General features: G+C 38.0%; 1 protein-coding gene across 19 annotated transcripts in view; it reads left to right on the top strand.

Moving 5' to 3' along the window:
- The window catches only part of ablim1a (actin binding LIM protein 1a), a 73996-nt gene that overhangs the window by 28415 nt on the left and 29777 nt on the right, over positions 1-15804 (top strand). For all 19 annotated transcript variants that reach the window (XM_038294702.1, XM_038294696.1, XM_038294705.1 and 16 more), the window contains exons 2-4: positions 6119-6256; positions 8999-9182; positions 9523-9632. In XM_038294702.1, coding sequence (XP_038150630.1) covers positions 6119-6256; positions 8999-9182; positions 9523-9632 — 432 coding nt within the window. The remainder of the gene's footprint in view (positions 1-6118; positions 6257-8998; positions 9183-9522; positions 9633-15804) is intronic.

The following is a 15804-nucleotide window of genomic DNA, read 5'->3' on the forward strand; positions in this document are numbered from 1 at the left end:
CCTGTGGAGCAGGGATTCCTGGAAGTCCTAAGGTGGCCTGGCCAGTCTCCAGACCTCAACGTCAGAGGAATCTATGGAGGGGGTTAAAACTGTTTTTTTTGTTTTAAAAAAATCATTGCTTTAGAGTTGATCTGCACTGAGGAGACATCCAAAATATCAGCTAAAGTGTGTGCAAGACGTATCGGTTACATTTGACTTGTATTGTACATTATGCTACAGAGTAATGTGTTGAACATTAGTTTAATTAATTATATGACTGAGAAGTGGTTTAAGCAAAAATATTCAGTGTGTAGACGAAATGGAGGTATAATATATATATATATAAAACCTGACAGTAGCCAGATTGATATGTGTAGAACTGAGTTGAGTTCTACGTTATCGATCTTGGATGGCTGTCATTCAGTCTGTCCCTGAAAAGGAGGGACATTGAGGACAATACTTTGAGCTGATTGGGGGCCTTCCATAATACGCTTTCAGCCAATCGTAGCAGCATGATTCATCTGCAGATTCTTGAGTGTTTTCACACCTAGCGGATTAAGCCGGTAAATCAAACCTTTTCCAAATCCTGTCGGGAAAAAAGCACAGTCATTTGCATCTGCAAAATGCACAAAGTGCTTCTCTTTGCTTCTGTTTTAAATGAGAAATTGTCGCTATCTTAGCTAAAACTGAGTCATTTGCTGTATCGGGCACTGTCCTCCAGCGTGGCCCTGTTTGTAATGCAACGGCAAGGCCCTTCTGACAATCTTTCATTCCTACATGTCCCGCCCCAAAAACACTGCTGGCATGTCATTGGTCTGACCCGCTGGTGGTCTGGGGACGGACATATTAGTGGGAGTCTTTCAAGATGGATTTGTTGTGAGACTGCAAACTCAGATCTCGCGACAATCCAGCTCGTAGCACAAGGTTAGGATTAATTGGCAAAAGGCTACGACTATGTCTTGGGGTACAATACTCTTTCTGGTGGAACACAGAAGCAAACAAGCACTGAACGGCAAAAGAGCAAAATGACTTGCAAATCCCATAAAGGATTAAGTACTCGGTTATTTTACTGTGATTTACAGAGTAAGTGGAGACTTGAAGGTGCTTTATTCTTCAGTTTCTCTTTCAGTGAACAAACGTTGGGTAAGATTGTCTTATGTCTGATATTAGAGAAAGTAAACTTAAACAGAAGAGGATTTTAACTGTTGATTAAGTTATATGCCAATTAGTGCTGTTCATGCAGTGTTTTCATAATATTCTCTGTTTGTAAAATTCATTTTGAGCAAAGAAATATTTCAGTTTGATTCATAACTGTTGACTTTTAAAGTTTGTTATTTTATACATAAAATACTAATGCTAATATCGTATTAATCAAAGCTATTAATAAATCCCTTTTTGAATTTGATTGAATCCTACTATGTTCCAAAAAGAAAGGAATTCTTTTTTCATTGTACCTGATTTCAAAAGAATGGTAAAAAAGTAAAGAGCAAATAAACCCAATTTGATTATAAAGAAAAGCTTGTAGATTAGGCCTATAAATTGTTAGATTAGCTGTTTTTCCACAGTGCAGTCCCCCAGATGGTGTGTGTTTGGTTCATGAAGGTGCAATGTGACACGCAGAGCTGCAGACACTTCATTCAGTGTCACAGCAGTTTGCTTCACCCAAAGATGACTCATTGTCCCACTGAGTGTAATCACATCAGAGACACCAAAGAGACAGGTCCTCCCACCATAACCCGCCTTTATTCTCGTCTTCCTCCAGAGATTAGGTTTTTTTCTATCTCAGCGTTTTATGAACTCACAACTGCTCTCATTCCCAGTTGTGAAGATACCATTTGCTTATATAATCTGTTGGAAAATTTAACTCCCATCTTTTATTCCTGTGTCTTATAAAATGTACCCAAACGGATAGATTTGTTTACCATACAGTTGTACTGCAATCAAACCAGGGAGCCGCTGCAGCTGGAAAGGTGGGATGCAGGCATGGCTATCAATAATCCAGCGTAATGTCTCCCTTTGGTTAGACCATCGATTGTTCATGATGCTATTTCTGTCCTTTAGCTGATGTCTTATTATAGCTTTGCAGACTAATGATTCATTGCAGAGCAGAAAGAGCAAAATCCTCAGTGTTTTCATGTTGCAGGCCCCTGTCTTCATATTGTCAGCTTTGAAACATACAGCAGAGAGAAAATGAGTGGATGAGAAAAAGAAGCAGCCCAGTTATATTTGTTAGAAAATGAAATAATCAGCTGGTTTAAGACCACTGATAAGCTTTGAACAGTGCGGCACTGCAGCAGGAGTCACATACTGAAGAGGGGATTAGTGCCTGTCTGTGTCATGGACCACCAAACCTTTTATGGAGTGGGACCACACACTAACAAGCTCCAACAGGAGATTTTATTAGATGAAAGTGATGGTTGGTGCAAACTTTAAATATTGTTAAAGTTCCATTAAATGTCATTTTATTATACTAACACTAAAAAGATATGCTTAACATGCTTTATTTGATAGCAAATTGAAGATTTCAAAAATTGCTTTTCCACTACATTCTATTTTTAAATAGACTTACCTCACTTCTTAAGTTTAAGTTTTCATTACACTTTGTTGTTTTGTTCTTTCTTTGTGTCTACTTAGCTGAAATTCTAGGGGAGCCCAATCAACCCAAAATTTTGCCCAATACAAAGTCAACTTAAATTCTTTTTTTTTTAATTTGCAGCAGCGACTGTGCATATCTCATCCTTTAAGGATAATAATAACACTGAAATAAACGCCACAGACCAACAAACACAGTAACCATACTTTTAAAAATGCACATTACATAATAATATTTCAAAGTAGAGATAGGCCAATACAGTATTTTAAAGGCTGGTGCCAATAACGATTTTTTGATATGAGTTTAACTGATATTTGATGCTCATTCTTTAGACTGATATTGCTTTCTGTGTCTGTATCTAAATTATTCAAAATTAAACAATATCAAATGTTACACAAGTCTCAGTTTGAACAGAAACATTTATTAACAGATCAAAGCAAACGTTAACATGGACAGCAAATCGAGGGAGCATAAATGCTTAAGCTTAATGTGACATCGAGGCATGGCTGCTGAACGCACTTTTTAATCAGAGAACCAATGCACATATCGGTAGATACAAGAAAAAAAAAATATTGAACTTAAATTCTCAAAGTGCAACAAAACAGCCATAAAACATAAAAAAAGGGGCAAGCAGGGAAATCTTGTGTTTCCAATTGAGGTCAGCTTTGTTTTAGAAGTGTGAAGATGAAAAGAGTCAGTGCACAAATAGAGCACCTTGTGAGCACACCCCAATGAATGCAGTGGTGAGAAAGGAGACAGATTTCTATTTAATTTAGGCCAAGATTGGAGGCTGGTAGAAAGATTTGATAATTAATGATCTATCTGCACTGTATTAGATAGAGTGTGATTTTATCATTTTTTTTAATTAGAAATGCCAAACAGCAGGAAACTGCAGTAGTCCAGTCCAGAAGAGATGAGGGCATGGATACATTTTGCAGCATCTGACTGGGTCAGGGATGGGTGAAGGGTTGCAAGATTGCAATGATGTTTTAACCCTAAGCCTTCTGGTTTTGGGAAAATCTGTTGTTTTATGAGGATGTACACAGAGACTAATGACAGAAGAGAAGACTGTAACATCCTGACCATAAATGTTATGGACTTTATAGAGGAAGACAGAAGCTTATTGGAAGTGACAGCCAGGATAGGTTCTGTTTTTTAGCTATTAGGTTAAAGGAAATTTGGGCTCATCCATGTAGCCATTTCCTCCAAGCAGATGGTAAATACAAATAGTTATGATCATAGTGAGGTGGATGCTATGATAAAAGATGGAGGATGGATTAGGTTTTTATATATAGTTCTGTACAGAGGTGTCAAGTAACAGAGTACAAATACTTCGTTACTGTACTTAAGTACACTTTTTAGGTACCGGTATCTATACTACTCTATTACTTATTTTTCTTCCTACTTCTGACTTCTAGTCATTACATTTCACACAAGTATCTGTACTTTCTATTCCTTAAATTTTTAAAACAAATGTTACTCATCACTCTTGGCTTCGGTTTAATGTTTATAAATATTTATTTCACGTCATGTGCGCCATCCAATGCAGATCATTGGCGCCATCCACATCTAGTGAAAACTAGTGTAATTGGAAGGAAATTATCAGAAGCAAACAGGTGTTCTTAAAACTGCAAACGTGAATTGGCTATGCCATGCTACAATGTTGGATTCAGAAAAAGATGTTGAAAAGTCTGAAAGGTCAAACACAGGCGAGAGCGTATCGGGAGACGGATATCAACAAGACCTCCCTCATCCTTGGCCCTATCTCAAAGAATTTTTCGAAATAGTCGGAAAATTGAGATTGCAATTCATATAGTGGCATCTGGCTGTTTTTTTTTAATACTTTTATACTTTAAGTAGTTTTTGGAGCACATACTTTTTCACTTTTACTTGAGTAAAGAGGTCAAGTTGATACTTCAACTTTTACCAGAGTGTTTTTAAACTGCAGTATCTATACTTCTACTTAAATAACAAATGTGTGTACTTTTGAAACCACTGCTTCTGTATCACCTGCATAGTACACTATTCCAATGTGGGTGAAAAATCTAGAACTGGTTTGGATAATATCTTAGAAGTGTTATGTCCTTGTCTCTTGGTTTTTTGAAGATTCCGATATGCTTGGTGATGTATTTGAAAAAGCTTCCTGGATGGAAGCAAAACATCTTTAAACTTAGAAACAAATTCCAGTGGATTTTTTTTTTATTCTTTAGTATGGCTGTGACCTGGATGACTGAGAATCTTCACCAGCATATTGTTGATGTAGATGAGACCCGCAGCTGTAAACTTTTGGTCAAGAGCGCATCCAGATATCTTTACTCTCTGTTATACCATCATAGCAATGGGAGCAGCTGACAGTCCTTGTTCCTTGTTTTGAAAGGGATGTGAGGGTGGAGCTGTGTAAAACTAATGTTCTAATGCTGAAAGAAAACATGGTACTATGGTTATTATGACCACTCTTATATTATATTACATTGGTATAGAAGTTGTAAAAAAAATAAAAATAAATAAAAATCAACTGAGGTTGAAATTTTGGCTTGAAAAGTTTGAGGGCTCTGAGAAGCCACAGGTTGAAAATCAATATGGCTGCCACTTGCCCTCCTTAAAAGCACTTTGGTCAACATTGATGGTTTTAAGTCTGCTATATAAATAAAAATAACACTGACAATGAAATGTAGTGTTAAAAATGTTGAAGGACTAGACAGTTTATATAAACTTCTGACTGTTTGTGTTTACATAAACCAGTGGCAGTGTATACTTGTTTGCAAACTTATTCATTTTCAGTTTGAATGCATGAAGCAGATATACATATGTTGCTAGTTTGAATTGTGTAGTGTTTAGCACCAAAACAGTTATAAAAAAAAATCTGACTTGAAACCAGAATGCTCACAACCTCGGATGGAACAATATTCAATATTCCATCTCCCACTTTGGACCTAAATTGAAGCCAACCTCAGCTTTTATTCACAGAGTCTCCTCTGCTTCCTGCTCTTTATTGTTTTCTAATGTTTGAACTTGATTGGTTTAGTGGGAAATTTGAGGATATATTGACTTCTTGATGCAGCCTATGGTTCTGTAACAACTTCCATTAAAACCCTATTCGGTCTCAGCAAAATTCTCTCTGCAAGAATTGCACATCTTTTCTAAATTTTATAGGATGATTATTCTAAACTGATTAAAGCTGATGATAAGGATCATAAATGTAAATTATGCTTTAATTTGAGATTTAAAGTATTTTAAGTTGTACACTGGAAATGTCTTTATCAAAACTCTTTTACTGCTTCTTTTCGAAACCTTGCTCTCCTATTTGTCCTTTGCTGATCAAGGCACACTATATTTAGGTTGCCTCTAGAGAGTCTGTCTGGCCAAAAAGTCTGAGTTATGTCGCACTCTTTTTTTTTTTTTTTTTTTTATATATACCCTGACAGATTTTGAGCAGATGGTTTTTCAAATCTAGTTCATATTCAGATCCAACCTGGATGACAAATAACATAGCAGTGTCATAAAAACAGAGCTCAGTAGTGATGTTTATCTTTCTATCTCATGCAGTGGCTCATACCCAGGACACACACCACCACTCCACAGAGAAGCCCCTCATTCAATGCTACAAGTGCGGGCAGCCATGTAAGGGCGAGGTCCTCCGGGTGCAGAACAAGCACTTTCACCTCAAGTGTTTCACCTGCAAAGGTACAGACTATTTTGGAACAAGAAATGATCACATGGTCATCAACTGATAATCCATCATTTTATGTAACTCTAAGATTGTCTTGATCATTCTTTAAAACCTATAAACCCTAATAACTGATGGATGTGTCGCTTCTAATATTTAAGTGATGAAAGGCAGAAGTTCTGTGAACATTTTTGCTTACTTGCTAATTTAATTCTACAAAATTGGTATAAGTAGACCTAGGCTTCTTTTCATGCAGTGCTAGTTTTATACAGCAGTCGTGTAATTCATGTATCAAAGGATTTTCTCCATATAGCATTCCTTTATTCCTTTATTGTCTACTTTGATGTAAGTTTTGGTATTTGATCAGACAGAGCAACACTGATAACACTGTTAGTAAACACGTGTTCTAGTCTCTAGCTGAATCAAGTCAGTCTTAAGTTATCTGTAGGCCTCTAAGAGATTTTCTTCCAGGATTTCAGTTTTTCGCTCTATCCATTGTCCATTTGAGACTGACAAGCTTTCCTTTCCTTGATGGAAAACAACATTCCCATAATGCTTCCACCACCATGTTTTACAATAGGGTTAAGGGGCTCAATGTTCATTTTCTGACTTTGCTTGTAGCTTAAAAAGTTACATCCTGCTGTTCTCTTCCACTACAGCTTATTAGAGTCCCCCTAGGTCCTTCAGGTCAGGTGTCTTGCAGCTTTTAGGTATATCTTTGCTTCTGATGTCTATATAGACTTGCAGTTTTTTCAAAACTCGTGTTATTTTCAGATGATGGATTAAACCCTCATAGTGTTTTAGAGCCTAACGTTTCTCAAGAATCTTATTTCCAGACTTTCTGTTTTGTTTCTTGCTGTTATAATATTGCTTTAACCTTAAATGTATCTAACAAAACTCAGAGGGCTTGATTTTGCAGTTGTTATTTAGTTATTTATACAATAACTAAATAACAGACAAAGGGACTTAATTTTAGAATTAGGTGATCTTTGAAGGCATTTAATTAGGGATGAAACAATTAATTAGATTAATTGTGATTAATCGATTATTAAAATAATCGTCAACTAATTTAGTAAGCGATTAATCGTTAGCTGGAGTGTACAGAGTATATATATATATATATATATATAAATATTTTGCAATTAAGATTAAAAAAAAAAAGTAATCTGTCAATATACTCTATCCAGAACTCCATAAAGTGAAAAGCTTTTATTTTGAATTGCTTTAATTTCGCAAAAAGTTTTCTTTAAGGAACCTTTTGCTGTCCGATAATTAATCAGTTAATCGATAAAATAATCAACAGATTAATCAATTTGCTAAATAATCATTAGTTGCAGTCCTGCACTTAATTGCACAAGCATTTATCTAGAGATACTAAAGGTTATTTAATACACGTTTGAAGCTGATACATCAGAAAATTGGGAAAAAATATCAAGTAGTATGAATATCTGTGCAAAGCCCTGCAAATCTTAACTCAAACAGTGAGGTTAAATTAGTTCTCCTCACTTTTAAAATCTAATTAAAATTCCATCCAGAAATTTCTCCAACCTTTAATCATTATTAAACATATGGGTTAGGCCCTGTTACTGCACGTCTTTGGCACGCTGGCACATGTACCAAGCAGCCTCCAACTGACAGTCTACAGTAGCAGCCTTTCTAGACCTCAATTTTCCCATGAACCTTTGTTGTTAATCTGTGACTTAAACACTGATATAGATTTAGCTTAGCTCACCAAAGGCTCAAAATAATGTAATGCTGTGCAATGCTGAGATTAGCTCTAAGTTAGTATTTTCAAAATGGTTAGTGATTCTAAAAGAGGACCAAGAACAGCTTTAATGGTAATGACTCGGTCCTTGTTTGAACTTTATCCTCTGTTGCCCAACAACTCTACAGGATAAAGCTGATGCTGCGCCTTTTCACACACAAGCCAAACATCTTTGGATTCTTTAAATGCAGAAATTTAATTTTGCGCAGAGAAAGTTGAATTTCAATTACCCATCTTATTGAATTCACTTTTTCTCCAATGGTATCAGAGTGATAAATGGTAAGGGAGGCCACCACATTTCTAGTGCTGTTTTCTTTTGGCTCTCTCATGGGCTAATCTCATCATCTCTGGGCTAATGCAGTTAAATATAATTCTTTCCCTCACTGTCTCTATTCATCCTCAGGATTTAGTGTTGGCCCATTACATAAGAATGACTTTTAACATCTACTCCATAAAGTTATTCTAATTATAGGCCTATAGGTTAATAGCACAGGACAAGTGCTTATCAATTATGATTCAAAACAAAAATATACAAGCATGTGTTCAGTTTTGTGCATGTTGGATTTACATGCAAATAAAATTATCACAGACATAAGAATGGATCAAATATTTTTACAAACAGTAAGCCCTCTCAGCTCAATACTTTATAAATCTAACTTCACATCACTTTTCTCAAACTTGTCATCATTAAATGGTTATTCAGGCTTTCTCAGTCTTTCACGTTTCTGCAGACTATAGGGTTGTCTTTGAATTGAAGGAAACTTGATATTTAATTAAGTAGTGTGCTTTTTTTCCAAAGATTATTTAATTTTTTTGTTTTTCCATCCATTACAATACAGAAAGCTGTTAAATTTCCTGTGACCTTTTAGTCAGCAACTATTTAATTCGCTGGGTGAGCTTCTCAACAAAGCCAGCTAGCGTTGACGAGTTGGGTGGCTTTATGTGAATTATTGGCAAAGGTCTAAATGAGAACAAATGTATGTTTCATGTGCAGTGTGTGGTTGTGACCTCGCCCAAGGGGGCTTCTTCATGAAGAATGGGGATTATTTGTGCATGCTTGACTACCAGCGCATGCACGGCACCCGCTGCAATGGGTGCGGGGACTTCGTTGAGGGAGAAGTTGTCACTGCCCTGGGAAAGACCTACCATCCTGCCTGCTTCGTCTGCACAATCTGCAAGTAAGGTCTACTGAAGTCATGCCACATATATCTATGCTCATTTCATAAGAATTTCTGAAATATTTCAGATAACTTTTAGTTCAGGGGGAAACACATTATGCAAGAAGAGATGTGTAGTGATGACAAGGCTTGTGGGAATTCCAGTTGACAACGTACAGTAGCATGCCATGTGTCACTCTACGCTGTCTGACCGACTGTCCTCCTCAGGCACACACATGTTGACACACATCTTCATCAGGGAAGCCTGTCATCCTCAGCCCTGCAAACCATTACTAATAAACTGTTACGCTTGCCACTGGGCAACAACATCATGATGTTTCATTGACTTCATGTCTAACAGACGACCGTTCCCGGCTGGAGACAGGGTGACCTTCAACGGGAAGGACTGCCTCTGTCAGTACTGTGCTGAACCCATGTCCCCAGGGCCGAAGGACATCCTGGGCTCCAGCAGTAAGTACCTATTGTTTTGTAAAAAGAATACCAGAAGGAATTTATCTTTGCAAAAGCTTAAGACTCGGGTTATTCAACAATAGAATGTATGCAGTAATTATTGTGATGATCCATTCAATCTAACTCTTGACCATCATTTTAACTGTGATAATCCTTTTCGGGTTCTGTTTTTTCCCAAGTGTTTTCTACAAACTACCCTTGTATTTTATTGTAATAGTAGTGCATCATTGTAAAGTAGGAAAAGGGGATCTGGGGCTTCCCAAATGTGAACAAATATATATATATAAAAAAAATTTGTTTTGCATTTTATAAGATCCCCCTGAGTCTGGATCATAGGGCTTCCTTGCACTACATTCACAGTTGCAGGATAAGGCATTCTTCTCAACTTTAATCAGACTGGACAGTGAGTGTTTGTGATTGGAGGTTTTTAAATGTTGCTACAGACTCTCAGTTGGATTAGATATGCTACCAACCTTCTGTGTCCTTACTTAACAAGAAATACACCAAAGAATGATGCAGCCACTTCCAAGTTTCCCAGTGGGGATAATATTTGTTGTTTAGGGGAGTGGTGGCCTAGTGGTTAGTGCATTACACTTGCGTTCAGTTTCAGTTTTCCCTTGTGTTTTTCTTGTGTTTTTCATGCAGGGCAAAAGGTTTCAATGTGGGCTTTTCTTATTAGAGCATCTTCTTCCACATGGTTGCTGTGATTTTCTTTTAAAAGTGAAAGTCACACTTGTGGAGAATATATATGTCTAACCTAACTATGTGCTCAATTAAACACCTTTACTGATTTGGTGATTTCTCTGAGAGGAGAAGGTTGCACTAGATTATATCTTGGGGTATCAAAGTTAAGGAGGCTGAATGCAAAGTCAAACCCCATAGAGCTTGGTTTCTTTGCCCATTATTCTCAAAAATACCTTAAGCTTGGTCAGACTGGATCAGAACCTGCATATGCCATAACTTTTGTTCTTATGTATACATTACTTTATTTTGATCTGTTTAAGGAACCTCTGCAAAAAACAGGCCAGACTTTGTACCTAAAGCGGGAGAGATTTTTGGAACAGTATCAAGGGAAATTGTATTTTTGGGGCAATGTATGTATACGGGGCAGTAAAATGATTAAAATATCTAATCAGGATTAACAGCAGTACTTCATGCGGTTAAAAGGGATTAGCTGGCATTCATTCATATAGGGCTGGGCAAAAAATCGATTTAATCGATTTATCAATTTTGTAGTTTAAAAAGATTTTTATTTTGCAAACTCGAGTTTTTTGTCAAAATAGTTTTTTCGGACTTTTCCGCGTTTCTTCCTTGTGGGTTACCGTAGCGCGATATTATGAGCCAGCCCCCGCCCTGCGTAAACACAGTCAAAACAACATGGCAGCGTGTAGCAGAGAACTAACGTCAAAGAAAGGCACAGGTAATTCCGTAATTTGGAACTGGTTTGGTTTTGATGCAGCAGACCAAACACAGACGAAGCCTTGCTGCAAAATTTGTTTCAAGGCTGTTGCTACTGGAAGCAGCAGTACAACAAATCTTTTCCAGCACCTGAGGAATAAACATCGCGAAGAATGGGAGAAGTGCAGCCGGCTCCGTAGCGAAAATGCCTCCTCTAGCACACCGGCTAAAAAGCAAACTACACTTCCTGAGAGCTTTACAAACTGTGTGCCTTATGATAAGAAGGGAGCGCGATGGAAGGCGATTACAGAGGCGATCACGTTTTATATTGCCACAGACATGCTGCCAATTTATTCTGTCGAAAAGCGAGGCTTTAAACACATGTTGAAAGTATTAGATGCGAGGTACGATGTCCCCAGTCGCAAGTATTTCGCCGATGTAGCGCTGCCTCACCTGTACAATACAACTCGGGAAAAGATCCGCAGTGAGCTGGAGGAGATGCAGTTTTACTCAGCCACAACGGACCTGTGGTCCAGCCGGACGATGCAGCCATATCTGAGTCTGACGGTTCACTACATCAACAATAGTTGGACTCTGCGCAGCATCTGCCTTCAGACAGCGTATTTCCCTGACAACCACACTGGTGAGATAATTGCCCATGGCTTAAAAGACGCTCTCAGCTCCTGGGGACTTTTGGAGGAACGACTCGTCTGCATGACAACTGATAGTGGCACCAATATCATAAAAGCCCTTAAGGACAACAACTGGCCCAGCTTGCAGTGTTTTGGCCACAGACTCCACAATGCTATAGGTAAGAGTTGGTGTAAGAATAAATAGGTGCACATACTTGCACATTGTAAAGTATATTTCAATAATATATATATTTATATAATATATAATATAATATATTTCATAATTTAATAGCCAGAATATGTTATATATTTCAACAGGTTTACACACAGACATAAATTCATATTTACAGTTTATCTTAGTTTATTTACATAAATAAACCTGACTTTTCCATAATCTTCAATGCATTCATTATACATTATGTATTAAACTGTGTTATAGCTATTAAAATTGTGATAAAAGTACAAAGCAATTTTGAAAACTCACGTAATCAAATATATAGTTTGGAGTGACAAAGTATTCTAAATATCTTTTCACATTTATTACAGAGAATGGTGTGAAGAATCCAAGGATCGATCGGGCCATAGGGGTCTGCAAAAAAGCTGTATCAGCCTTCTCCTACAGCTGGAAAAAAAGGCGAGACATGACAGAGGTGCAGGCTGAGCTTGGACTTCCCCAGCATCTTTTGATCTCAGAATCCCCAACACGTTGGGGGTCTCGTCAAAAGATGATTGAGCGCTTTCTTGAGCAAGAGAAGGCAATAACTCGTGTCCTGGGTGCAGACAAGAAAACGCGTCATCTTGTTCCCACGTGGCAAGATTTGGAAGTATTAGAAGCCACCAACAAAGCAGTGAAACCTCTCCAGGACTTCACTGATGCACTGTCAGGGGAATCATATGTCAGTGTGTCATGCATCAAACCAGTGCTGCATTTGTTTAAAACAAGTCTCCTCCTGCCAGAGGAGGAAGATTTGGAGCTAACAAAAACAATCAAAGCTAACATCATGCGTTACCTCGAAAGTAAATACTGTGATTTGGAGAAAGAGGAACTTTTGGACATGGCCACACTTTTAGACCCGAGGTTCCGTACAAAATACATTGATGCTAGCAAACTGGAAGTTGTCAAAAAAAGAGCAGTGTCTGAGATCGCTGCTCTCTGCAACTCTACCACAGAGGAAGCTGGTCCCTCAACTGTTCAAGAGAACACCCCGGCAAAAAAGAAAATGACTCTGGGTGCCTTCTTTAAAAACAGTGCACCATCCACCACGCCACACCCACAATCTGAGAAAACAAAAATTGAGACTGAGCTTGCAACATATTTCCTTATTCCAGACATAGAGCCAGACACAGATCCTCTTGAATGGTGGAAGCTGCATCAGCCAAACTTTCCAAGGCTAAGCTTACTGGCTAAAAAATATCTTTCTATTCCAGCCACTAGTGCCCCCTCAGAGAGGCTATTTAGTGTGGGTGGGGGAATAGTTACCTGCAACCGGGCCTGCCTTAAGCCAAAGGTTGTGGACAGGCTCATCTTTCTTGCAAAAAATGTTTAGAATGAGCATGCACAATGTTTCAGAGATCTAACAAGCATGTGTTTTGTTGTTATAGATAAAAGTTTACATTTGTTCACTCTTTGAGCAGGCTTTATGTCTGCCACAGGCATGTTTAATTTTTTTATATTCACACTATACTGAGAAGAGTTTATTTTTTTCAATTGTAATGTTGTATGTTACAAAATTTGTAATTATCTGATTTCTTGAACAGAAAATTTAAGCTATTGTACAGTTACTTGAAGTTGCACTTTTTCTTAAACCTGGGTTAAAGCTTGAAATTGTTGAATGACAGAGCCTTATTTACTTCTTGTTTTGGGATTCTACGCATCTTGACTCTTGAGTAGAATCATAGCAATAAAGTTGCACTTTTGACACTATATCTGATGTCTTCAGTCATTTTTAAGTGCATTGAAAAAAAAAATCGAAAATCGAATCGAAACTCGAATTTTTCTTTAGAAATCGAAGATTTTTTTTTTGGGCAAAATCGCCCAGCCCTACATTCATATATTAAAAAAGATTTGTGAAAAAGGAAAATGTCCACGAGAATTTCATTAAATTACTCATAATCTCCAATTGGACGTCAAGATGGTTTTAGAATAATTAGGACCCATCTGATGAGATTCACTGCTTTTAAATACTTACTCCAGACTTGAATAAAAACTATTTTCGTTTATTTTATGCATTAAAATGTTCAAATGCAAACACAAATGTTCCTGCACCTTTCATGATTTGCACAGTAGTCAAATTCAACAAAAAGTAGGGTTGGTTGGGGAACCTGACTGTTTTAATTTAGACGGGAAAATTAAGGCCCCGTCCACACGAAGTCAAAACGAACACGAAACGCTGATTTTTTTCCAAAACGTTTGCCGTAAAGACGGAGACGTAAAATAAATGTGAGCGTCCACACGAATGCATGAAAACGCTGCAAAATGTATGCCAGGCCTGTAAGTGGCGCTGTGGTGCCAAAGCAAAAATAAGCGACGAAATGTTGGGCATGCGCACTAATATTTATACATGGTTGCCCTGCGGGTCCATTTTCGTGGTTAAGTCAAATTCAGGTGCTGAACTATGTCGTCGATATTGCTCTGTTCTTCCTGGAGATATTCCAGAAGAAGAAGATTCTGTTGTAAGCCCGACAGCAGGGTGAGTAGCATTAGCAGCAACGGCGCCATTGTTGTTGTGATACTGGTCGCGCATGCGTGTGTAGAGGCGACGCTATGACGCATGCGTGTAAAAAAAAATATGCGGTTAGAGCGTAAAGATGGAAACGCGAAAACGGCGTTTCGAAATCTTCCCACTCTGAAGGCTGAATAAAAAAAAGATCGTTTACAGACCCCCGAAACGCCGGCTTCGTGTGGATGAGAGGCTGGTTTGGTAAAAAATTTGTGCGTTTAGGCCAGGGTTCGTCTTCGTGTGGACGGGGCCTAAGTTATTTTTCCCAAACTAGAGGAGGACTAACCTTTAAATGCAAAGCAAATGCCTCTCATTCCTTCCTGAGAGAGCCACTGTTCCCTAACTGTCTGAGATACTGCAGATGTATTCCAGGCGTTTCCTGTTGCTGCTACATGCACGCCACCGTTTGATTAAATTGGACAGTTTCAGGAAGTGGATCTGAGAGAGCTAAGAGCTATTGTTAAGTATGTCTTAAAAAGAACAGCCAAAGTTGTTGCACAATTTATGGAAACACCCCCTGAACATGTATAATTGAGTTAAACATAGATTATGCACAAATCCTAAAACTAATTGAAAATGGCCTCATTCTATCCACAAAAAACAATTATAGGCATTTATTCAGACAAGAACAAATTCACTAATTTAAATGTAAACAGATGTAAAGGCATATTTTCCAATCTACATAAGTTTCCAGTAAGTCTCTTGTAGCCCAGTTAAGCTGAAAGAATGAAAGGAATGACCAAGGTCCACCTTTTGAGGGAGATCCTGAGACTGTTTCTCCTCTGATTCATAAGCAGAGCTCCTCTTTGTGTATAACACGAAGACAGGCCGTGCTAAATAATTCATAGCCATGCATTTCCTTCCCTCTGGAACAGGGAGAGTGTTGCCCTGAAATACCCTTCCTTTTCCAGATTCTCATCCTTTCCCTCCTGCTTTGCTCTCCTACCCCTGCTGGTCTCTGCTTGCGTTTGAAGAGCTTTTAGACAAGGTCACCTATAAATAAGGCATGCTGATTCTACTCGCGTCATCATCATCATAGCCTTGTTATGCTTTGCAAAGTTTCTCTCCTCTGTGATTGCAGTTGGCTCTCGGTTGCTCTCGGATTCTATTTTATTAAAGAAGAGATGAAACCAACTTTTTGCTCTGGCACTGTCTCAGGATCCTGTTTGGATATGGATGAGCTTTTTAGTTCTTAGTGATTATTTGAAGGAGAAGCTGTCAGACTCAATCTGAGAGGAAGCTTTGCACTCTATCACCATGTACCGTTATGGGGCCAGAATCGATATGATTTATTGAATTTTATTTAGATCATGGAGGGCTGTTTGCACTTCAATGCAAACTTTTCAGGTGAAATTGAACAAATAGCCCTCTGATACAGAAAAATCTCAGGTATTTGGAGGATCACAAATATATTATTTAGGG

This window comes from Cyprinodon tularosa, unplaced genomic scaffold (assembly GCF_016077235.1).
Source record: "Cyprinodon tularosa strain WSP-4 unplaced genomic scaffold, ASM1607723v1 ctg343, whole genome shotgun sequence".
Lineage (NCBI taxonomy): Eukaryota > Metazoa > Chordata > Actinopteri > Cyprinodontiformes > Cyprinodontidae > Cyprinodon > Cyprinodon tularosa.